Consider the following 25,125-nt stretch of genomic DNA (forward strand, 5'->3'; position numbering starts at 1 on the left):
CAGCTGACGACCTCTTTGACACTAAGATTGAGATCATCCAATGAATCGTCTTTGCTCTTCCCATTCTCTGGTTTACCGAATCACTTTCCCTGAAAATTCCACCCTGCCCTTGCCTTCAATTCACTTTTCGCCAGTTTCTCTCCTATCTCTCCTCATGCCCTCTGAGCTGAACTTGCCCAAAGATCCAATGCCTCTTCTGGTCAACCCTCTTCCAACAAAACTACACAACTCCCCTCCTGATCCCCAGTTTGCTGATATATGTGATGGTTCCCTCTCTGGGCAATATCCCTCCTTCCCTTCAGATTTGCCTTTATCACCCCAGCCCTGAAATCCTTTGGCCTGTGATTTGCAAATGAGGCCCCATCTCCAATATGCCTTTCCTTTCTAAAATCCTCAAATATGTTCTCACCTCCCAAATTCTTCTCCGTCTTTTGCACAAGTCCTTGTTGAATCCATCCGATCAGGTTTCTGTCCTAGCCACAGGAGTAAAATTGTCCTTACCGGAGTCACAAAGTTAAAGTGTTCCTCCTCCTCATTCTCTACCGATTGGTTTGCAGCCCTTGCTATGACTAGCCACACCAACATCTTCTCCTCCATTTACTCTCACCTATCCAGTTGTAGCCAGAGATTTCTTGGCACCATTATCACTGGGGTCTCTTTCCATCCTTGGGAACTTTCCATTCGAAGCTATATGCTTCCCCAGGATATCATCTGCACAAGGCAGAATCTTAAAGGTTCTGAACCACTGGGTTGGGAATTATGTGGACTTTACTTTTACTATGACCTTAACTCAGCCTCGTCATTGGCATCCAGCTCTCCCAAATAATCACAGACTACTGACTTGGTGATGACCCGCACTTGCCAATGGAGGTGTTTCTATATAAAGGGGCACTGGCATGGATCAGATGGAGAACAGCACAAGAAGAGAAGTGCAACATGGGAAGGCTACTTTCCTCCACCCAGTTTGTGGACTTTTCTTTGGAAATCCCATCAAAGGCTGAAGGCTCCACAGATTAATGTTCCCGACAGATAGAATGATCAGCTTCTCAAATCAAACAGATGTGGTAATGGCCAGAGGAAGTCAGATGGGTGATGATTCCTCACAGCTGGATTCAGTGCTGCAAGAGGTCCAATGACCCAATCAGGGCAGAAATGGTGAGTGGATCCTGCATTCAAATGACGACCCCCACTCTGAACCCCCCAGTATTCCCCATGAACACCACACGTCAATCCAAACACACCTGACAGCTCAGCTCATTTATTTCTTGAGGCATTATACATTTCTATCTGAAAAACACTCAAACACACCCTCATCTTATTGTCATTTTACAATCATCCCTCACATTCAATCTCCACATGTTGTAATTCCATCCTTCTGCCATTTGGAAAATGCTAGAATCTGTTATTGAGGAAGTTGTAGGACATTTAGAAAATAATAATGTGATCAGGCAGAAACAACATAGTTTTGTGAAAGGGAAATAGTTTTTGACAAATTTACAGGAGTTTTCTGAGGATGTAGAAAGTTGGGTCGGGGAACCAGTGGAACATTTTGAAATGTCCCCACGTGGTGAGGCGATGGTGCAGTGGTATTGTCACTGGACGAGTAAACCAGAGACCCAGAGTCATACACTGGAACCCAGGTTGAAATCCCACTACTGCAGATGGTGAAATTTAAATTAAACAAAAATAAATCTGGAATTAAAAGTCTAATGATGACCATGAAATTATTGTCGATTGTTGTAAAAACCCATCTGGTTCACTAATGTCCTTTAGGGAAGGAAATATGTCGTCCTTACCTGGACTGGCCTACTTGTGACTCCAGACCCACAGCAATGGGGTTGACTCTTAACTGCTCCCTCAAGGGCAATTAGGGATGGACAATAAAAATTGTTCAAAATTTATTTTTACTTATATAGCCCGAAATCTGAAACTGATGACTGGGAAATCCACAAAACCAGTGCAAGCAGCTCACCGGCATCACATCTACATCCCATGGGGATATATTAGCTTGGACAGAGGGTTGACTAAAAGGAAATGGAGAGCTGGGATAAATGGATCATTTTTAGGTTGGATTGGGTGCCACAGGGATCAGTGTCGGGGCCTCAAATATTTGCAAACTAACGACGTGGATGAAGGAACCACCTGAATGGTTGAATTTACTGATGAAGTAAGATGTAAAGAATCTGTGAAAGGATGTGGATAGGTTAACACATTGGGCAAAAAAAACAAGTTTGAGTATAAATGTGAGAAAATGTGAGATTGACCACTTAGAATCATAGAATTTACAGTGCAGAAGGAGGCCATTCTGCCCATCGAGTCTGCACCAACCCTTGGAAAGAGCACCCTACCTAAGCTCACACCTCCACCCTATCCCCGTAACCCCAACTAACCTTTTTTTGGACAGTAAGGGCAATTTATCATGGTCAATCCACCTAACCTGCACATCTTTGGACTGTGGGAGGAAACCGGAGCACCCGGAGGAAACCCACGCAGACATGGGGAGAACGTGCTGACTCTGCACAGACAGTGACCGAAGCCAGGAATCGAACCTGGGACCCTGGAGCTGTGAAACAACTGTGCTAACCACTGTGTTACCGTGCAATAGAAAGAAGACCATTATTCAGATGGAGAGAGATTGCACATTGCTGCAGTAGAGGGACACCTGTGAACTGTATATGAATCACAAAAACATAGCTTGCAGGGTTTATAAAAGTAGGGAAATTCTTGGTACAATTGAAAAGGATATTGTTGAGGCCACATCTTCTTCCTTAAAGTGGGATATACTTGCATTAGAAGCAGTTCAGAAAAGGTTCCCTCGATTGATTCTGGAGATGAATGGGGTTGAGGGAAATTGAGTAGATTGGGCCGAAACTCATTGGTGTTTAGAAGAATTGGAGGTAATCTTGTTGAAACATATAAAATTCTGAGGGGGACTTGACAGGGTGCATACTGAAAGGATGTTCACCTTTTTGGGAAAATCTGCAATTAGAGGGCACATTAGGGGTCTCGCATTTCAGGTGGATATGAAGAATCTTTCCTCTCTGTGGGTCATTGAATATATTCAAGGCTGGGTATTGTGGTTTTGCTCTACAAGGGAGTCAGGGGAGGGTTATGGAGCAGACAGGAGTGTGGAGTTAATGCCACAGTCAGAATAGCCAGTTGGGTTTAATGGCCGATTCTTGCTCTAATTCCTATAATCTCTCCACATAATCCACTTCCCAAGCTTAAAACTCTCTGCTTTGGAAGAGGGCACAGAACTCGAAAAAGGGTTGAAGACGCACTGTCACAGCCTCATGCAGCACACAAACATACACCTGGGTGCAGTCTCCAAGGGGGTCACACATTGTCACAAGAATTAGGATCAGGAGTGAGTCATTCAGCCTGTTGAGATTCAATAAGATTGTGGACCATTCTGCCTCCCCATAACCCTTGTTAATCAAAAATCAACTTTGAATATATTCAATAACCTGGCCTCCGTTGCTGCTCCTCGCTCCCTCACAAAGAGGGACATCCTCCCAGAATTCACACTATTCAGTTCCCTCAGTCACCTCTCATTCTTTTAACCTCCAATGGGTCTCAGCCCAACCTGTTTAACCTATCCCCTTCATCCCAAAAAAACACTCAAGGCCGAGGGTCACCGCGTTCAGGGCCGAAGGTCACCACGTTCAGGGCCGAAGGTCACCACGTTCAGGGCCGAGGGTCACCACATTCAGGGCCGAGGGTCACCACGTTCAGGGCCGAAGGTCACCACGTTCAGGGCCGAGGGTCACCACGTTCAGGACCGAAGGTCACCACGTTCAGGACCAAGGGTCACCACGTTCAGGGCCGAGGGTCACCACATTCAGGGCCGAGGGTCACCACATTCAGGGCCGAGGGTCACCACGTTCAAGGCCGAAGGTCACCACATTCAGGCCGAGGGTCACCATGTTCAGGGCCGAGGGTCACCCCGTTCAGGGCCGAGGGTCACCACGTTCAGGGCCAAGGGTCACCACATTCAGGGCCGAAGGTCACCACGTTCAGGGCCGAGGGTCACCACGTTCAGGGCCGAGGGTCACCACGTTCAGGGCCGAGGGTCACCACGTTCAGGGCCGAGGGCCACCACATTCAGGGCCGAAGGTCACCATGTTCAGGGCCAAAGGTCACCACTTTAAGGGCCGAGGGTCACCAGTTTCAGGGCCGAGGGTCACCAGTTTCAGGGCCGAGGGTCACCAGTTTCAGGGCCGAGGGTCACCACTATAAGGGCCGAGGGTCAGCAGTTTCAGGGCCGAGGGTCACCACTTTAAGGGCCGAGGGTCACCACTTTCAGGGCCGAGGGTCACCAGTTTCAGGGCCGAGGGTCACCAGTTTCAGGGCCGAGGGTCACCACTTTCAGGGCCGAGGGTCACCAGTTTCAGGGCCGAGGGTCACCACTTTCAGGGCCGAGGGTCACCACTTTCAGGGCCGAGGGTCACCACATTCAGGGCCAAGGGTCACCACGTTCAGGGCCGAGGGTCACCACGTTCAGGGCCAAGGGTCACCACGTTCAGGGCCGAGGGTCACCACGTTCAGGGCCGAGGGTCACCACGTTCAGGGCCGAGGGTCACCACGTTCAGGGCCGAGGGTCACCACATTCAGGGCCGAGGGCCACCATGTTCAGGGCTACCGTACCGCCCTTATGTTGAGCTACAGGAGTTTTTCTTAGGATCAGTTGAGCTGTCAATGATGAAGTGGAGAGGAAGAGCTATCTATTGTTGATTTAGATGTTTGTGATGACTTTGAACTTGCTTTCCATCCAATATGTGTGCAGGTAAGTACAACATGGTTCTATTTAATGGGATTCACACGTCAATTAATAGCCTAATTCTGTTTCCTGGAAAGATTCAGAAACTCTCCCTCAGGCCCATGTCCAGGACAGACAAACGTTTTTGTGATTCTGTCTCTGTTTTTGAATATCATTAAGTGATAAACATTACTGATACTAGTCTCTGTATTGAAATTAGATGTTATTTTGCTTAAAATGAACTGACAAATTCAGTCAGATGGGCAAACTGTTTATTACACAGATTGTTCCAATGTACTGCTTCTGGGTTTCCCGAACTCCATGAGGCCAGGACTGGATGAAATGTAAGAATTTTACTGAACATATCTGAAACCATAAAATGCAACTGGGAAAGGCAACCAATCTACCATTAACAATAATGGAATTATAAAATTCAAAGTTACATGTTATTAAATATTATATTAAAGCATATTTGCAGCATTAAACCTGAATTTTCTGACATAATTGAACAGGCTGATAGAACATTATTTTCTCTTCAAAAAAATTCAATATGTTACTTGGAGAAAACTCGAGTCACTGTTATTATTCAACAAAACCAAAAACTTTAAACATTGGACCTGGATCCTTTGGGTAATAATGTGAGAAGTGCCATTATGCTTGAGCAGCATAATTGGCAGCTGGTACATCCAGGGCTGCAGATACAGATGTGGCAAGAACAATTAACTCTGGCAGGTAGCCTGTTATTACTGGGAGAGAGCTGGTTGGTGCTGACGGAGTTATCAGCAGTGTAAAGGCAGATGTTTATTTTCAGGTAATGAGTGGGGGGATTAGTGGATGGGAGGTATCTTCACGTGGGGAGGATGGAGGGGCTGGAGAACACTTTACTCCAGAAATGGAAACTCAGCTCAGTACAGACCACTGAAGCATGATAGGAATTCTCAAATTTTAGCTCAATTTGTTCTTAATCTTTTACTTATGAAGATCTTTACTGTCACTATCGCCAACTGTTCACATCCCCATCTTCCACATTTTTCTGCATTTGTTGCAAAGCGTCCCATTTAAACCGTATGAGGAGAGTGAGTGACTGTTAAACCAGGTCTTCAATCTTTTCCAGTTAACCTGTACAAAGCTGGTTATTGTCTTTAGAACATTTGAACACAGAAAGTCATAGGAACCAAATTTGATTACTAATGTTGAATGAACTGATTTTCCACCCATTGTGCACCCTACCATTTCTTCGATGGAAAGTTCTGGAATTTCAGAGTTGAGAATATTTTGGGCAAACAAAGAACAAAGAACAAAGAAATGTACAGCACAGGAACAGGCCCTTCGGCCCTCCAAGCCCGTGCCGACCATACTGCCCGACTAAACTACAATCTTCTACACTTCCTGGGTCCGTATCCTTCTATTCCCATCCTATTCATATATTTGTCAAGATGCCCCTTAAATGTCCCTATCGTCCCTGCTTCCACTACCTCCTCCGGTAGTGAGTTCCAGGCACCCACTACCAGTAAGTGCAGTATCAGCACTTTTCAGGAGTAGCGAAAAGGTGAAGTGATGCCAAACACACGGCCACTGGATTGAGCTGCATTCAGGCATTGCTGAGGCGCCAGTGGCACTGGATGAGCCCAACAAGTGACAGCTCAGGAAGCAGCCCAGAGACTAAGGGCAGGATTATCACGAGGGAGGCACATATTGGGAGTGAGGAAAGTTGCCAACACCTCAAACCAGTCTTCATTAAGGAGACCCGCCATATTTTTGTTCCAGGGAGGTGGGGGCAGGATAGAAACATAGAAAATAGGAGGCGGCCCAACGAGCCTGCTCCACCATTCAATACCATAGCTGATCATCCAACTCAGTAACCAGCTCCCACCTTCCTTCCCCATCGTCTTTGATTCCTTTCGCTCCAAGAGCTATATCTAACTCCTTTTTGAAAACAATGTTTTGGCCTCATCTGCTTCAGATTCACCACTCTCTGGGTGAAGAAACTTTTCCCAATCTCAGTCCTAAAAGGTTTACCCCATATCTTTATACTCTGGCCCCCAGTGCTGGACACCCTCGCCATCAGGAACATCCTTCTAGCATCTACCCTGTCCAGTCCTGTCAGAATTCTATAGGTTTCTATGAGATCCCACCTCTTTCTTCTAAACTCCAGCGAATATAATCCTAACCAACTCAACCTCTCCTCATATTTCAGTCCCACCATCCCAGGAATCAGTCTGGTAAACCTTCACTGCACTCCCTCCAGAGCAAGAACACCCTTCCTCAGATAAAGAGACCAAAACAGAACACAATATTCCAGGTGTGGCCTCACCAAGGCCCTGTATAATTGCAGCAAGACATGCTTCTGTATTTGAATCCTCACTATGAAGGCCGACATAACATTTAACACCTTCACTGCCTGCTGGACCTGCATGCTTACTTTCAGCAACTGGTGAACGAGGACACCCAAGTTTTGTTGCATATTCCCCTTTCTCAATTTATAGCCACTCAGATAATAATCCGCTTTCCTGTTTTTGCTAGCAAAGTGGATAACCTCACATTTATCCACATTATACTGCATTTGCCATGCATTTGCCCACTCACTCAGCTTGTTTAAATCACACTGAAGGATCTCTGTATCCTCCTCACAGCTCACCCTCCCACCCAGATTTCTGCCAGAAGATATGACGTGGTTTCCCTTCAGCCTCCACAACGGGAAACATTCCCTGTCCCAGTCATGGAACTTAGTCCCAAAGGGGAGATTCTACCCAATGTTTTGAGTCTGTATGACTGCTTCTTGGAGTTCAGCCAGACAGTTGATCTCATTATGAATGCCTGGCAGATGAGGCCAAAACATTGGTAGAATGGCTAATCTACTTAGAACTCAGTAAGCAATTCTTATGCAGTTGTAGAGATGAGGAAAAGCTATGTTTGATTGACAGCTCTACCATCTTGTATAAACTTGTTTTTTGAAGTCTTTTCACTGCCTTGTTCATTTACACAAGAGTAAAAGGTTTGAAGTGGAGAAAAGCTTCTGACATTGATATTATGAATAGATGTTATTAATTTACTGGTTTATGAGAAAGTAAGAATGACAACGTATTTCAATGGAAATGTTAAATGGCTGCTGTATCAGGGCTAGGATTCCCTTGTCATTCACAACTCCTCTCAGAGGGTATGATCTACACTGACTTAGAGAAGGGGCCTGACTCCCCCAAAAGTGCAGGAGGTGGAGAGTTTGAACTGCCCACCCCCATACTGGACCTGACAAAGAGTGGAGCACCACGTGCAGGCCAGCTACCCGGGTCCTTACCAGTGCCAATAAAAGCTGCCAAATGGGGGGGGGGGGGGGGGCGCGAGGAATCCCATAATAAAGTGACAGATAACAAGGAAATGATTAATTCAGAACGACTGGACTAATTGAAGTTGAAGCAACGCACTGAGCAAAGAGTTCTGGAGTATACTTGGCATCATGATCATCTTATTCGGAGCCATTCTCCCTGGTTCTCCATTACAAGTTAAAAAGTATTTGCGATTAGTGTAATAAAAATAGAAATATTGTATCAACACACCAAGATTGAACTATTACCTAATCTAACATTTAGCAAGTAATGCAGAATTACAATAAATTAATAGAGTTATAACTGTGATAAATAGTCTTGCATGATAGTTTGCGGAGTTAATAATCATGGTTCACACAATCATGTCTCCATGTTCAGTAGCATTATTTGTGGGCACGGTACTAGAATAATTTATAACTGCATATTTGGAATAGGGTACAATGTGTCTGCCATATGCTGATGGACAGAATTCTATTATGACAGCATGCACTGGGCTCACAGCTCCTGCGGGCCCAGTGAATCGGACAGCTTCACAGCATAATTGTTCTTCATCCAGCACAACAGGGTAGCAATAAGACAGAGGCTCCTGAGGGAAGAAGCCACTCTATTCTTGCAGCAAAACTAATTCCATCTGACACACATCATTCTTTTGTTCACATGTTGGGATGTGCAGCGATTCAGACAGTCTGTACTATGAATTAGCAGTTCTACAGGACCTGCAGCAAGCTTTGCTATAATACCAGTGGGAGCACAGATTGACCGTTATTGCCAGAACACAGTTAGTCCCAAGTTGATCTTGACAACTGTCGTCTGTGGAACAATAATAGGGATTGTCAGTGACTCAAGAAGTTGTCAACTCTCCTTATGTACAGTAAAAATAACAGTTTAAAAATGCACAGGTTAACATGTTGAAATCTGATCACCACTCTGAAGAAGCAAATTGAGAGGCCTCTTCAAAGTCTAGGATGCATAAACCAGTGTAGATAAACGACACAGATTCTCAATCGAATACAATCTCAATGGAAAAGAAACAAGAGGAAGATCATCAGTACAAATTTCCATCAATTCTTCGTGATGTATACGAGGCAACAACTCTTTTTGACAGCATCTCCCTCCTGTGATTTCTAACCCTGAGCGTGAAAAGAACAGCAATGTCATCAGAATGCCATCATCGACAAGTTCCCCATCAACCTGACTGGGACATGATTGTCGCACTTTCATTGTCCCTGGGTCAAGAACCTTAGTTTTTCGACATTTGTAGGAGCTCCGTCAGTACCAGGACTGCAATGCATCAGCTTCTTGGGGCAACTAGGAATGGGCAATGAATAAGAACTTAGCGATATCGCCTCCATCCCTGAACAAATACTGCTTCATCAGTGAAGCTTCTATACTGGTGAAGACAGCAGGAATGAAGCCACCTCACCATTGGCAGACAATGAGTGGCATTTTCTGGCTATCAATGCCGGTGGGGTCTCATGGATCTGCTGACAGCGCACTTCCATCAGGGGCTGCCCGGGGGCAAGGGGTGTGATCAAAGGGAAACACTGTTGACAATGGTGGCACCAGATGATGCTGCCGCTGGCAACTAACAGGCATCCCTCCGCCACTGCACAACACGCCATGGAGGGGGTAGGAAAATCCCAAGCAGTTGGATAACAAACTGGCTAACCGATAGAAGTCAGAGAGTGGTGGTGGATGGCAAATATTCAGCCTGGATCCCAGTTACCAGTGGTGTACCGCAGGGATCAGTTCTGGGTCCTCTGCTGTTTGTGATTTTCATTAATGACTTGGATGAGGGAGTTGAAGGGTGGGTCAGTAAATTTGCAGACGATACGAAGATTGGTGGAGTTGTGGATAGTAAGGAGGGCTGTTGTCGGCTGCAAAGAGACATAGATAGGATGCAGAGCTGGGCTGAGAAGTGGCAGATGGAGTTTAATCCTGAAAAGTGTGAGGTTGTCCATTTTGGAAGGACAAATATGAATGCGGAATACAGGGTTAACGGTAGAGTTCTTGGCAATGTGGAGGAGCAGAGAGATCTTGGGGTCTACGTCATACATCTTTGAAAGTTGCCACTCAAGTGGATAGAGCTGTGAAGAAGGCCTATGGCGTGCTCGCGTTCATTAACAGAGGGATTGAATTTAAGAGCCGTGAGGTGATGATGCAGCTGTACAAAACTTTGGTAAGGCCACATTTGGAGTACTGTGTACAGTTCTGGTCACCTCATTTTAGGAAGGATGTGGAAGCTTTGGAAAAGATGCAAAGAAGATTTACCAGGATGTTACCTGGAATGGAGAGTAGGTCTTACGAGGAAAGGTTGAGGGTGCTAGGCCTTTTCTCATTAGAACGGAGAAGGATGAGGGGTGACTTGATAGAGGTTTATAAGATGATCAGGGGAATAGATAGAGTAGACAGTCAGAGACTTTTTCCCCGGGTGGAACACACCATTACAAGGGGACATAAATTTAAGGTGAAAGGTGGAAGATATAGGAGGGATATCAGAGGTAGGTTCTTTACCCAGAGAGTAGTGGGGGCATGGAATGCACTGCCTGTGGAAGTAGTTGAGTCGGAAACATTAGGGACCTTCAAGCAGCTATTGGATAGGTACATGGATGACGGTAAAATGATATAGTGTAGATTTATTTGTTCTTAAGGGCAGCACGGTAGCATTGTGGATAGCACAATTGCTTCACAGCTCCAGGGTCCCAGGTTCGATTCCGGCTTGGGTCACTGTCTGTGCGGAGTCTGCACGTCCTCCCCGTGTCTGCGTGGGTTTCCTCCGGGTGCTCCGGTTTCCTCCCACAGTCCAAAGATGTGCAGGGTAGGTGGATTGGCCATGATAAATTGCCCTTAGTGTCCAAAATTGCCCTTGGTGTTGGGTGGAGGTGTTGCGTTTGGGTGGGGTGCTCTTTCCAAGAGCCGGTGCAGACTCAGGGGGCTGAATGGCCTCCTTCTGCACAGTAAATTCAATGATAATCTATGATTAACCTAGGACAAAGGTTCGGCACAACATTGTGGGCCGAAGGGCCTGTTCTGTGCTGTATTTTCTATGTTCTATGTGTGCAAGTAAGTACTTCCATCATGACCAGCTCCACTGAGACCAACGTTTGTGTGACAATGGTGCCTCAGTGAACCTCCAGCTTGGCTCCACCAGCCGCGTCCCATAACAGCAAGACACAAAATGTAAGACAGAGGGCACAATGAGGTTGTTGGATGACAACAACCTGGCTGGATACAGCCGATAATGCCCACCTGGATATAAAGGTGTGAATCCCTAACTAGACTTAATGATGATGGTTCCTGGTGTACATGTGGGAAGCATTGCAGGTGTGTACAGGGTATAATAATAATCTTTATTATTGTCACAAGTCGGCTTACATTAGCACTGCAATGAAGTTACTGTGAAAAGCCCCTAGTCGCCACATTCCGGCGCCTGTTTGGTACACAGAGGGAGAATTCAGAATGTCCAATTCACCTAACAGCACGTCTTTCAGGACTTATGGGAGGAAACCGGAGCACCCGGAGGAAACCCACGCAGACACGGGAGAACGTGCAGACTCCGCACAGACAGTGACCCAAGCCGGGAATCGAACCTGGGACCCTGGCGCTGTGAAGCTACAGTGCTAACCACTGTGCTACCGTGCCTAGATTAATATAAGGGGAGCATATCTAAAGAAGTGCTACTTGTATTGACTTGGACTCACAGAACAGTACAGGAGAAAAGGGGTCATTTCTGCACTGGCTCTTTTGAAGAGAAATCAGGTTAATCTCATTGCCTTGTTCTTTCCCCATATCCCCGAATTTTGTTTCTCCTTCAAGCACTTATTCGGAATGTTTTGAAGAGTACTATTGAATTCTATTCCATCATCCTTCCAGGGATTGTATGTCAAATCCTAACCACTCATTACATGAAAAGCTTTACCTCATGTTGCCTCTGCTTTTGCTCATCTTTAATCTCTGCCCTTTGGTTATTAACTCTTCAACTATTAGAAAGTTTATTTTTATTTATTGTCTAAACCCCTCACAATTTGAAACCCCTCTATCAAATCTCATCCAAGCCTTCAAAGTGGGACACAAGAGTGGGGTAGAGTCGTACGAGGGACAAAGAGAATTAAAAATGTTGAGATGCTCGAATACATAGTCAGCTGGATTCTCCGTTTGGGAGACTATGGGGGCGATTCTCCAATATTGGGCCCAAGTGTTCGCGCCGTCGTGAACGCCGTCGCGTTTCACGACGGCGCGAACCGGGCACGACGGATTCTGGCCCCCATAGGGCCAACCTGCACATGCGCGGGGGACGTCTTACATGCGCCGGCCCCGACCCAACATGGGGTCGGTGTTCAGGGGCCGGCCGCGCCAGAAAGTAGGCCCGGGGGGGGGGGGGGGGGGGGGGGCAATCGCGGGCCAGACCCCATCGGAGGCCCCCGGTGAAGGAGCCCCCCTTTCCTCCCCCCCCGCCCACACAGGCCGCCCCCCCCCCGACTGTTCCCACAGAGTTCCCGCCGGCAGCGACCAGGGATGAACGGCGCCGGCAGGACTCTGTCATATTGGCGCGGCCGCTCGGCCCATCCGGCCAGAGAAACGGCGGCCCCGCCAATTCCAGCGGCCGGCGCTGCGCCAACGCAAATGGCGCCGATTCTCCGCACGGAGAATCGCGCGCCGGCGTCGTGGCGCGGTTGCAGCGATTCTCCGGCCCGGCGTGGAGCTCGGAGAATCGCCCCCTATGTTCTCTGCCCGGATTTGAGCTGGTGCTGGGAGCGGCGCCCAGAAGCATTTCACTGTCTCTTGCCATCAAATTTATGCATGGTGGGGATCACGTGGGAAGTCCTGAGAAAAAGACAGGACTTAATACAATTAACATTAGGACAGCATCAGTGACTAGGAAATTAATAGCGACAAATCCCCAGGACCTGACGGTTTCCATCCCAGGGTGTTAAAGGAAGTAGGGACCATATTGTAGTTGCTCCAACTATAATCTTTCAGGGTATTCATGAAGGCCCCACCTTGTCAACCTTGCCCTTTGCCTGAGGTGTGGTGATCCTCAGGTTAAACCGCCACCAGTCAGCTCTCCCCCTCAAAGGGGAAGCAGCCTGTGGTCACCTGGGACTACAATGACCTTACTTATTAAATGAATTGATGTAACTAACATGGAAGGAAATCAGATGTCACAGCAAGATTGAATTGAATGCAGTCACTATTACCTGGTGGCTGGGTGGGGCAGGTCAGCAGATCACAGCTAAGCTTTGCCACAGGTTTCAAGAGCGGGTCACATCCTCGCACAATTTCCTTTCCCTGATAACATTTCACATCTCGCATTCTTACTCCAACACCACAGCTTTTAGTGCACTGGGTAAAAGTGACAAAAATATAGGATTGAATTCAGTGGAAGAATTAGAACAAATGCTCCATAAGATATTAGATATTAAGACACTTCTGCACATTTAATTAGTCGGTAATTAAGGACAAGGGAATTGGGAAGAGTCACAAAGCACCAATGTTAATATAAGATACAAAAGATTTTAATAAGGAACCATGGATACAAATGGCTGAAGAAAAAACAGTCAAGTGTTTTTGTGACAAGGATTTATGTAATTATAGAATTTTTAATGAATCAAGTGAAATGCAAATTCTTCTCGGCCACTTCAAATGAGTGGAATTATTAGACTTCAATGACCATCTCCCCATTTCCTAATCAAATAATCCTGGTCTCAAAACCCTCTCCCCCACTCAGCAGCCTCTTCCCCCAAAACCCCTCCCTGACAACTCGCTCACTCACTCAGCAGCCCCTCTTCGTAACACACTCCCACCAACCCCCCCCACCCCACTCAGCAGCCCCTCTTCATAACACACTCCCCCCCTCCCCCCCCCCCCCACCCAACTCACTCGGCAGCCCCTCTTGCCAATCCCCACCCCTTACACTCACTCAAGAGCCCTACTCCCCAATCACCTCCTCACCACTTAGTTAACAGATCCTTTTCACAAACCCCGCTTCCCTCCCACCTGCCGAACCCAAAGGAGACTAGGACTCCGCCGCTTCCCCCCACCCCCTGGCCTGCTGAACCCCATTAGTGGCCAGCCGGAGAACGTGTCCTATTGGTGAGATGAGTAACACAGCTGGGTCTGGGCTGTCGCGAGGCTGAGAGGTGACACCCAGTACCTAGGGTGGCACAGCGGCACAGTGGTTAGCACTATTGTTTCACAGCATCAGGGTCCCAGGTTCCATTCCCAGCTTGGGTCGCTGTCTGTGCGGAGTCTGCACGTTCTCCCCGTGTCTGCGTGGGTTTCCTCCGGGTGCTCCGGTTTCCTCCCACAAGTCCCGAAAGACGTGCTGTTAGGTGATTTGGACATTCTGAATTCTCCCTCTGTGTACCCGAACAGGTGCCAGAATGTGGCAACTAGGGGCTTTTCGCAGTAACTTCATTGCAGTGTTAATGTAAGCCTAGTTGTGACAATAAAGATTATAAATAAAATGCTCTCAGCCTGCTTACTGGCAGGGGTGCTGCATGTTGAGGCTCTTTCCTCCTGGCTTTGGTCAGGTTTGAGGCGGCGCGGGGGGGGGGGGGGGGTGTGAAAGATTACATGGGTGGAATTCCATTATCCGAAAGTCAGAATTCTGTCAAATGGCAGACATTTCCCATCCTGGAACGTGCAATGAAGACTGGGTACTGAGTAAAATTAAGGAACAATAGAAGATAATAATATTTATTAGTGTCACAAGTACGCTTACATTAATACTGTAATGAGATTACTGTGAAAATCCCCTAGTCGCCTGTTCGGGTACACAGAGGGAGAATTCAGAATGTCCAATTCAACCAAACAAGCACATCTTTTTGAGACCTGTGGGAGGAAACCGGAGCACCCGGAGGAAACCCACGCAGACACGGGGAGAACGTGCAGACTCCGCACAGACAGTGACCCAAGCCGGGATTTGATCCTGGGTCTCTGGAGCTGTGAAACAACAGTGCTAACCACTGTGCTATGGTGTTGCCCTTGCATTGCTGGTGGGAATGCCGCAGCCCTCCCGGCAGTAGTGATGTAATGGGGGAATTTATAAATATAGAAATGAGGGAAGCTTGTAGGAGAAAGTGTGTGGATGAGGTTGGCGTTATTACCTCAGACCATGCAGTAGTGAACCATTTAAAACATGGCCGTTCAAAGCAGGTTGTTTCTTCAATCAGCTTCGGAGTTCCATCACATTCCTCGGAATTGGGAATTTTAACTTTTCCATTCACTATTCCCACACATAGAACAACTCTCCTTTTCACCCCTCTGCCGCACGTCGTGTTGCACTATGGGACGTAGACCGGAAAGGTTTATTTAAATTAATGCCGTGATCGGAATCTTGTTCGTTCCCAATGTTAGAGCAAATAAATAAACAATTTATTAATTCTCCAGACTGCTCAGGAAATCTCAAACGTTGGTAAAACTAACCATCAATTTCTCAGACTCCTCAGTGATGCATCTAAGTTATAGAACAAAAAATAAATCAACCCATAGAATGTAATGTAGTCTGCGCACAGAATCCACGTTATTGTTGCTTCTGAAATTGGCCGAAGCAGAAGATCCCATTGAAAAGAGAGAGTATCCATGGAGCCGCTGCCTTGAAAAGTTAAAGAAGTGTTTGAGTGTTTGGCACCCAATCTCAAGTTCTCTTATTCACTTCACACCGTTTACACTCCCAGGTGGGAATTTCTCCAAAGACACACGGAGAAACTTTCCCTGTTGGATTACTTGAAATGACAATGCAGCTAAAGTACAGATGCTCAAAATATCTGCGATTTCTCCCTCTGCTATTTTAACAGAGGCATTAATCCTTTCAGAATGAAGTTTACAGCCACGCTATTAAATGGCCATCCATCAGATGGACTTACTTCAAATTTACAGCAACCAAATTCCCAAAATGCACTCCCAGGTTGGAATGTGATGCCCGCCCTCTGCTCTGATGAAAGTGCGGTGGTGGGGCCTACTTGAGCAGGCAGGAGAGTATTGGCTAAAGATGATGTCGCCTCCCTCTGATTGAGTCCAGGGCGTGCAGGCAACCTTCCGGCCCATAGGACATTAGAGGTTCCTGAGTAGCCACTTAAGGGCATCAAGCAGCAGTGGTTAGGGAGCTTGTCATCCAGCAGTCACTATTGAGTTCAATGATTGAGGGACTCAGCATCACGAAGCAGGTGGAAACCCATGGAAGCCAGCTCCACCCCCCACCCCCGCCCCCTCCACCCCCCATTGCTATTGCTGTCAAGCCTCCTCCCTGATCCTGGCTACACCCCTCTCCCTGTTATCCCCATCCAGCCTCACTCACCCATTCCGTCACTGAATCTCAGTGGTCACCAGCGTTACATGTCTCTGTTTGACTGGCAGCTCTCGGGTACAGATTTCTACTCAACCTGGGGCTTAATTCAGCAAGAGGCCCAATTACCTCAGAGTGGAATTGTGCCTCCTAAATAGAAGTGAGACAGTTTTCAACCAGTGGGCAGGATCCCTAGTACATGTAATCTACCCTAAAAGATTATTTAATGAGATTGTGGCATATATAGCACTCATCAGGACAAACACAAGAATTTCAAATTTCAAACAATCACAATTTATACTGCAGGAGAAAAGGGTGCTGATTGGTTGGCAAGCCGATTCTGATTGGCAGAGATGTTGCCATGGAGAAAGCAATGGGGAATGATAGATACCCCAAGCATCTGGGCAATTTAAACTAGGAACAAGGCTCGAATATATTCCTTTTGTTTGCAGAGTCACTTCTAGCAAGTGCAAATGAGTCACATTATTAGCTCTGCTGATTATCTTAAATTGGTTGGTGCTATTAGTGCATTCAGGATTGTTCAGCAAGTACTGCCCATATGCAAAATCACATCTAACAGTAGTTTTGGGATTTGCCTGCAAGGGCTGCTGAGTACATTCCCGGCGAACAATTGGAGGAACATCCTGTTGATTTGATCAGCCAGATGTTGGGATGACATCACACTGACATTGGGATCTATACACCATGTTGGCAGCATCCTTTGGTGGAAACTATCACCTGTGTCAACTACTGCATAGTTGGAGTGAGAAACAAGCTTCCTTAAACTGTTAAAATATTTGAGGTACCTTTCCAGGACAATCTAAAAGTGTCAGCTTTGGCCCATTGGCGAATTTGTACAATACACAGCGAACAATGATTGACCTGGATCGTCAACTGTTCTGCAGCATAACTTTGATGCGCTGTATTTGTGTCAAGGCCATACGCCCCAGTGATTGGTTGATCGAATCAAATAGCATGCTCGTTCCAATCTTTCCAATCGGTAGAGTACAGACAGTATCTCAACCAGTCTCTGCCTGCAAAACCCAAAACAAAATGTCTGCCATTAGTCGTGATTCCAGGGTGGTGCAGTGGTTAGCACAGCTGCCTCACAGCACTGAGGATCCGGGTTCGGCCCCAGTCCCGGATCAGTGTGTGTGGAGTTGCACATTTTTCCTGGGTTTGCATTGGTCTCACCCCCACAACCCAAAGATCTGCAGGTAGGTGAATTGGCCACTTGAAATTGCCCCCACATTGGGAAAAAAAATTGTGTACTCTAAAAAATTGGATATTTAAAAAAACATGTTTCCACAATTAGGCAGTATCTGCTGAACAATTCTGAGTGCATTAATAGCTACACTAACAACCAATTTAAGATAATCGGTTGCGCTAATAATGTGCTTCATTTACCGCCTGCTGGAACCAACATATATTCATATGCAGGGACCCATTCTCTACAAACAAGAAGAACATGTTCAAGTCTTACATCTTACTGAATTACCCTGGTACTCAGGAAGCCTATAGTTCCCTGCTGATTTCTCCATAGCAATGACTCAACCAAAGTCAGCTTGATTATAAACAAGCTAGCTATGATTGACAGCCCCTGAACACATCAAAAGCAGTTAAGTGTTTTCCGCTGAGAATAAGAGGAAGTGAATGCACTTAACGCCTGGATGTTTATAAACATTGTGGTTAGGTTCACAGCAAGATACTTGAAATACCATTAAGTGTGAAGGTATATGAAAATAAACAATCCAGACACCTGGCTGCCTGAAAGCTATTATCCGGTCAATTACAGCCTACTAAAAGCTAGTTCGCTTTGAAAGTGAATACAAGCTCGCAGATCAAAGGATCTGAAGAGATTTAAAGTATTGTGATGTGGTTTTGGTTTTCTATGAAGTAACAACTGCTGCTTTCTACACCTCTGTCTGAGGCAGCAGGTGTAAGGAACAGGCAAGTGAAAAAGAATTTTCATTGTTTCTGCCGGACTGCTCTTTCGCTTCCAGACAAGAGTGACTGATTGGAGGGGGGGGGGGTGGAGAGGGGAGTGTCTCTGATATTTGAGGGGGGGGGGGGTAGCAGTCTGATTGGGGGGGGGGGCGGGATTTGCATTGTGGGGGCGGTCTGATTGGGGTTGGATTTGCATCGTAGGGGCATCTATGTCAAATACTTACCCCTTTGGCCCACCGTAAGGTTCATCGGGTTAGGGCCGCTCTGGAAAATACTGAGACTGTGACCTCACTGATCCCCCAGCCAATGGAAGCTATTTTAGTGTCCACTATCAAACCCCTTCGGAAACTTTCTATGAGATCACCTGTTATTATTCTGACCTCTAGAGTATAGGCCCAATTTACTCATCATAGAACAACCCTTTTGTCCCAGGGACCAATCTAGTGAATCATCAAATGCAAATATATCCTTCCTTAAATATGGAAACCGAAATTACATACAATATTCCAAGTGTGGTCTCAGCAAAACTCTGTGCAATCGTCGCAAAACTTTATTCCAGTACTCCAATCATCATGCAATAAAGGACAATGGCAATTTGCATTCGTCACTCTTGTTGTACTTGCAAACTAAAGTCGCCTTGGAACGAGCACACCCAAGTATCTCTGACATCAGTTTACCAAAGTGAATAACTTCATACTTGCCCACTGCCATCTTGTTGCCCGTAATGAACCTGTCTCTATCTCTATGTAGCCTGCATCCTTCTCACAGCTTACATTTTCAGCTGGCTATGTATCATCAGCAAACTTAGAAATATTACTTTCAGTCTTTTCATTTAAGTCATTAATAAAGATTGTAAACAGCTGAGGCCTCAGCCCTGATTCTTATGGCACTCCACTAATCACAGCCTGAAAATGTTCCGCTTATTCCCTGCTCTTTGCTCCCTGCCGATCAGCCAATACTCTATCTGTGCTAATATATTACTCCCAGTAATATATGGCCCCTTATCTTACCTATTAACATTTTGTGCGGCAAGTTACTGAATACCTTTTGGAAATCCAAGTATACTGCACCTACTACTTCCCTCCCCTTTACCTGCCTGACTAGATACATCCTCAAAAAACACTAATGTCATTGTCAAACAGTATTTCCTTTTTGTAAAGCTACATTGACCTGTTTAAATCAGATGATTTTCTCAGTATTCCTAAGACATCCTTAAAAGATTCCAGATGATTGCTACCAGCCTGATTGGTATAGTTCCTGGTTTTCTCTCTCCTTTCCTGAATTGTGGTGTTTCATTTGCTAACTTCTAATCTACTGGGACCATTGGAAATTCATTGCCAGAGCATCTCCAATCTCTGCAACTATCTATTTTGGAATGTTAGGAAGTAGGACATCCGGTCCTGATAATTTGTCGGATTTTAGTCCCTTACTGTGCTCCAGTAAATCTTTCCCGCTGATATTAATTACCTTAATTTCCTCATGCTTTTTAGCACCCAAGTTATCCCTTATTTCTGTTACACACCTTGTGACTTTTACTGTGAAGGCAGACAGAAAATTTGTCAATGTCACTGCGCTCCCTCATTTCAAATAATAATTCCTCCGGTCTGCTTTTTAAGAGATCAACATTTAAGGGAGCTACTCGTTTCCTTTTTATTCCAATCAGTCTCCTGGCTTATTTGCGTTCATATTTGATGTTTTTTCTTATCAACTTTTTGGTGGCCTTTTGCGGCTTTCTAAAACACTCCGACACATCCCATTATTCTTTCCAACATCATAAGACATTTCTTTTAATCTATGCCTCAGGTGGATTTTTTTTGCTGAGTTTTTGAATGTAATGCATTTTTATTTAATTTTTTTGTTTCTTTAAATATTTGCCATTGTTTATTTAGTTATACTTTTTAGCCTATTAATATCCATTAAACCATAGACAGTTTTCCCTTCACACCTCTGTAACTGCCTTTAAGATTTGTGTCTGTGATTGGAGTATGTCACTTTTAAATTTAACATGTAATTTAACTATTAAAATCACTGCTTCCTGTCAGACTTTTACTGACTTTATTAATTAAACCCAAATCATTGTACAATAATGAGATCTAAAAGAGCTTTGTCCCTAGTTGGTTCCATAATGAATTGCTCCAATGAAATGTCACAAAATCATTCAAAAAACTTATCTTCATTTGTGGCCCTAGTTCATTTATTTTTGTTTTTGCAGCTGCTTCATGTATTCAGATAGAGGGCGAAATTCTCCCCCAACGGCGGGATGCCCGCCGACTGGCGCCAAAGCCGGCGCAAATCAGACGGGCATCGCGCCGGCAAAAAGGTGCGGAAGTCTCCGCATCTTTGGCGGCCTAGCCCCAACATTGAGGGGCTAGGCCGACGCCGGAGGGATTTCCGCCCCGCCAGCTGGCGGAAATGGCGTTTGTTGCCCCGCCAGCTGGCGCGGAAATGCGGCGCATGCGCGGGAGCGTCAGCGGCCGCTGTCAGTTTCCCAGCGCATGCGCGGGAGCGTCAGCGGCCGCTGTCAGTTTCCCGCGCATGCGCAGTGGGGAGAGTCACTTCCGCCTCCGCCATGGTGGAGGCGGAAGGGAAAGAGTGCCCCCACGGCACAGGCCCGCCCGCGGATCGGTGGGCCCCGATCGCGGGCTAGGCCACCGTGGGGGCACCCCCCGAGGTCAGATCGCCCCGCGCCCCCCCGAGGACCCCGGAGCCCGCCCACGCCGCCTGGTCCCGCCGGTAAATACCAGGTTTGATTTACGTCGGCGGGACAGGCAATTCCTGGGCGGGACTTCGGCCCATCCGGGCCGGAGAATCCAGCGGGGGGTCCCGCCAACCGGCGCGGCCGGATTCCCGCCCCCGCCCAATCTCCGGGAGCAGAGACTTCGGCGGGGGCGGGGCGGGATTCACGGCGGCCAACGGCCATTCTCCGACCCGGCGGGGGGTCGGAGAATGACGCCCAGAGTCTTTCATTTCATTCTTTTAAACTACCATTCCCTGCATGGACCTTGTGGTGAACCACTGTAATAGGAGATGTAAGGTAGGACCTGCACTACAGGTTCGCCGGTAGCTCCTGCCGGCTGGCTCCGCCCACGGAGAACTGTATAAATATGCATTACCTCCAGTGCCCTGCCATTTCGCCAGCTGCAGCAGGAGGCCACGCACCTGACTGTAATAAAGCCACAGTTGTACCCAACTTTAGTCTTTGTGCAATTGATCGTGCATCAATTTATTAGTCAGATTTTCCACAGAATGGATATCCGAATTAAGCCCGATCGCCTGCAGCTGGATCCGCACTCGCCCGACGCCAGGAAAGACTTTGCTCACTGGCTAGCATGTTTTGAGGCCTACATCAACGCGGCGGATCCCGCGCCAACGGAGGCTCAGAAGATAAACGTTCTGTACTCCAGACTGAGCTCCAGCGTGTTCCCGTTAATCCAAGACGCCACGAATTACACAAAAGCAATGGAACTCCTTAAGGGACACTACGCGCAGAAGGCGAACACGCTCTTCGCCAGGCATGTACTCGTCACCCGCTCGCAACTACCTGGTGAGTCCATCGAAGACTTCTGGCGGGCCCTAATTCCACTTGCCCGGGACCGTGACTGTCAGGCCGTTACGGCCGCCGAACACACAAATCTCCTCATGCGCAATGCCTTCGTGACAGGGATTGCGTCGGACCGCATCCGAGAACGATTACTGGAAGGGGCCACGCTCGAACTGGCGGAGACGATAACCTTGGCGCTCTCCATGACGGTCACATCCCGTAACATACAATCGTACCCCATCCGCCGCGCTGCCCACCCTTCTATTCCTTCCTACCACTCCTGGACCCTGCCGACGACCTCCTCAGCCGGGGCCCTGCCTTCCCAATACGTCTGCACCGCATGTCGATCCGCGCACCCCGGGGGTCCCGCTGCTACTTCTGCGGTCAGCAGAAGCACCCCCGCCAACACTGCCTGGCTCGCATTGCAGTTTGTAAAGCCTGCAGTAAAAAAGGACCACTTCGTGGCTGTGTGCCAGGCACGCGCAGTCGCTGACATCGCGCCCGCTATCGCCCCCTCCCCCACGCCAGACGCACAATGGGAGCCGCCATCTTCACCTCCCGGGGCCATGTGCGGCCAATGGGCGCCGCCATCTTGTCCCCTTTCGGCCACGTGCACCCCATGGGCGCCGCCACCTTGTCCCGACCCCGCATATGTGCGCACTATGGGCGCCGCCATCTTGTCTGAACCCCGCAATGTGCGCACCATGGGCGCCGCCACCTTGTCCCCCACAGGGTCTCCGGACATCCCGACATCGGAACCGCACACGCTCGCCACCCGAAGCTTCCGATGGCTACCCGCAGCTCGATTCAATGACGTTGGACCAATCTCGCCCGCACAAGCTGGCCACCGCGTCGACGATGGTTAAAGTCAACGGCCACGCAACCTCGTGCCTGCTGGACTCCGGGAGCACCGAAGGCTTCGTTCACCCAGATACGGTAAGGCGCTGCTCCCTCGCGGTCCACCCTGCCAATCAAAGGATCTCCCAAACCTCCGGATCCCACTCCGTCCCGATCCGAGGCTTTTGTAGTCACCCTCACGTTCCAGGGTGTAGAATTTAGTAACTTCCGCCTCTATGTCCTTCCTAATCTCTGTGCTGCACTCCTGAATGGGGTCTCGGTCTTCCAAAGAGAGATGGACCGAATGGTCGACCATTACGGTTTGCGGGCCACCTTTCCGTACTTATATAATATCACCATCTGCGGCCATGACCAGCAGGACCACGATGCCAACCTCGATAAATTCCTCCGCACTGCCACTCTTCTCAACCTGACCTACAACAAACAGAAGTGTGTGTTCAGCACAACCCGGTTAGCCATTCTCAGCTATATAGTCCAAAACGGACTTCTCGGCCCCGACCCCGACCGCATGCGCCCCCTCATGGAACTTCCCCTCCCCCACTGCCCCAAGGCCCTCAAACGCTGCCTGGGGTTCTTTTCCCACTATGCTCAGTGGGTCCCAAACTATGCGGACAAGGCCCGCCCACTCATTCAGTCCACCCAATTCCCCCTCGCGGCCGAGCACAACATGCTTTCACCCGCATCAGAGCAGACATCGCCAAGGCCGGGATGCGCGCAGTGGACGAGTCACTGCCTTTCCAAGTAGAAAGCGACGCTTCAGATGTCGCCCTTGCCGCCACTCTAAACCAGGCAGGCAGACCCGCGGCATTCTTTTCCCGCACCCTTCATGCCTCTGAAATTCGACACTCATACGTCGAAAAGGAGGCCCAAGCTATCGTTGAAGCTGTGAGGCATTGGAGGCATTACCTGGCCGGTAAGAGATTCACTCTCCTCACTGACCAACGGTCGGTAGCCTTCATGTTCAATAACGCACAGCGGGGCAAGATCAAAAATGATAAAATCTTGCGGTGGAGAATCGAGCTCTCCACCTATAATTACAAGATCTTGTACGCCCCGGTAAACTCAACGAGCCCCCAGACGCCCTCTCCCGAGGTACATGTGCCAGCGCACAAGTGGACCAACTCCGGGCCCTACACGACAGCCTTTGTCACCAGGGGGTCACTCGATTGTACCATCTGGTCAAAGCTCGCAATCTGCCCTACTCCGTCGAGGAAGTAAGGACAGTCACCAGGGACTGCCAGGTCTGTGCGGAGTGCAAGCCGCACTTCTACCGGCCAGACCATGCGCGCCTGTTGAAGGCTTCCCGCCCCTTTGATCGCCTCAGCGTGGATTTCAAAGGGTCCCTCGCCTCCACCGACCGTAACACGTACATTCTCAGTGTGGTCGATGAGTTCTCCAAATTCCCCTTCGCCATCCCATGCCCCGATATGATGTTTGCCACCATCATCAAGGCCCTCAGCACCATCTCGCTCTGTTCGGTTTCCCCACCTACATCCACAGTGACAGGGGATCCTCATTCATGAGTGATGAGCTGCGTCAGTTCCTGCTCAGCAGGGGTATAGCCTCCAGCAGGACGACCAGCTACAACCCCCGGGGAAACGGGCAAGTAGAACGGGAGAATGGGACGGTTTGGAGGGCCGTTCAGCTGGCCCTACGGTCCAGGAACCTCCCAGCCTCTCGCTGGCAGGAGGTCCTCCCTGACGCTCTATATTCCATCCGCTCACTATTGTGCACCGCCACTAATAACACACCCCATGAACACGTTTTCACCTTCCCCAGGAAGTCCACATCCGGGGTGTCGCTCCCGACTAGGCCCGCTGCTCCAGGACCGGTCCTTCTCCGTAGGCACGTCCGACTCCACAAGGCGGACCCCTTGGTGGACAGGGTTCACCTGCTCCACGCCAACCCTCAATATGCCTACGTTGAGTTCCCCGACGGCCGCCAAGATACTGTCTCACTCAGGGACCTGGCACCATCAGGTTCCACCCCAACACACACCCCCACCCATGCGCCCCCCCGCCCTCTCCCACCGCGCCGCCAATATTGACCCCACCAGACCACCCCCCTCCTCCCCTTTTCCGCACAAGAGGACGAAGAGGACTCCTGCACGCTCCCGGAGTTCCCCGATGACTGGCCAGCATCAGCACCGCCATTGGTGCCACCTCCACCACCGATTTCGCCGCCACCGTTACGCCGCTCCCAACGAAGCACCAAAGCACCGGACCGGCTGAACCTTTGACGGATTCCGGACCGTCAACATGGACTTTTCTTTCCCTACCACTGTACATAATTGCACTAATTGTATATAGTTTCACGTCACCCCCGCCGGACTCATTTTTAACAGGGGGTGTATGTGGTGATCCATTGTAATAGGAGATGTAAAGTAGGACCTGCACTACAGGTTCGCTGG

General features: G+C 48.3%; 1 protein-coding gene across 7 annotated transcripts in view; it reads right to left on the reverse strand.

The window, feature by feature from the left end:
* Positions 1-5,014: 5,014 nt before the first annotated feature.
* The window catches only part of adamtsl2 (ADAMTS-like 2), a 154,534-nt gene continuing 134,423 nt past the window's right edge, over positions 5,015-25,125 (reverse strand). For all 7 annotated transcript variants that reach the window (XM_072488951.1, XM_072488952.1, XM_072488954.1 and 4 more), the window contains 3 exons: positions 15,192-15,368; positions 13,281-13,425; positions 5,015-8,892 (listed from right to left, as the gene is read on the reverse strand). In XM_072488951.1, coding sequence (XP_072345052.1) covers positions 8,774-8,892; positions 13,281-13,425; positions 15,192-15,368 — 441 coding nt within the window. In that variant the 3' untranslated portion in view covers positions 5,015-8,773. The remainder of the gene's footprint in view (positions 8,893-13,280; positions 13,426-15,191; positions 15,369-25,125) is intronic.

The sequence above is a fragment of the Scyliorhinus torazame genome, chromosome 22 (genome assembly GCF_047496885.1).
Source record: "Scyliorhinus torazame isolate Kashiwa2021f chromosome 22, sScyTor2.1, whole genome shotgun sequence".
Lineage (NCBI taxonomy): Eukaryota > Metazoa > Chordata > Chondrichthyes > Carcharhiniformes > Scyliorhinidae > Scyliorhinus > Scyliorhinus torazame.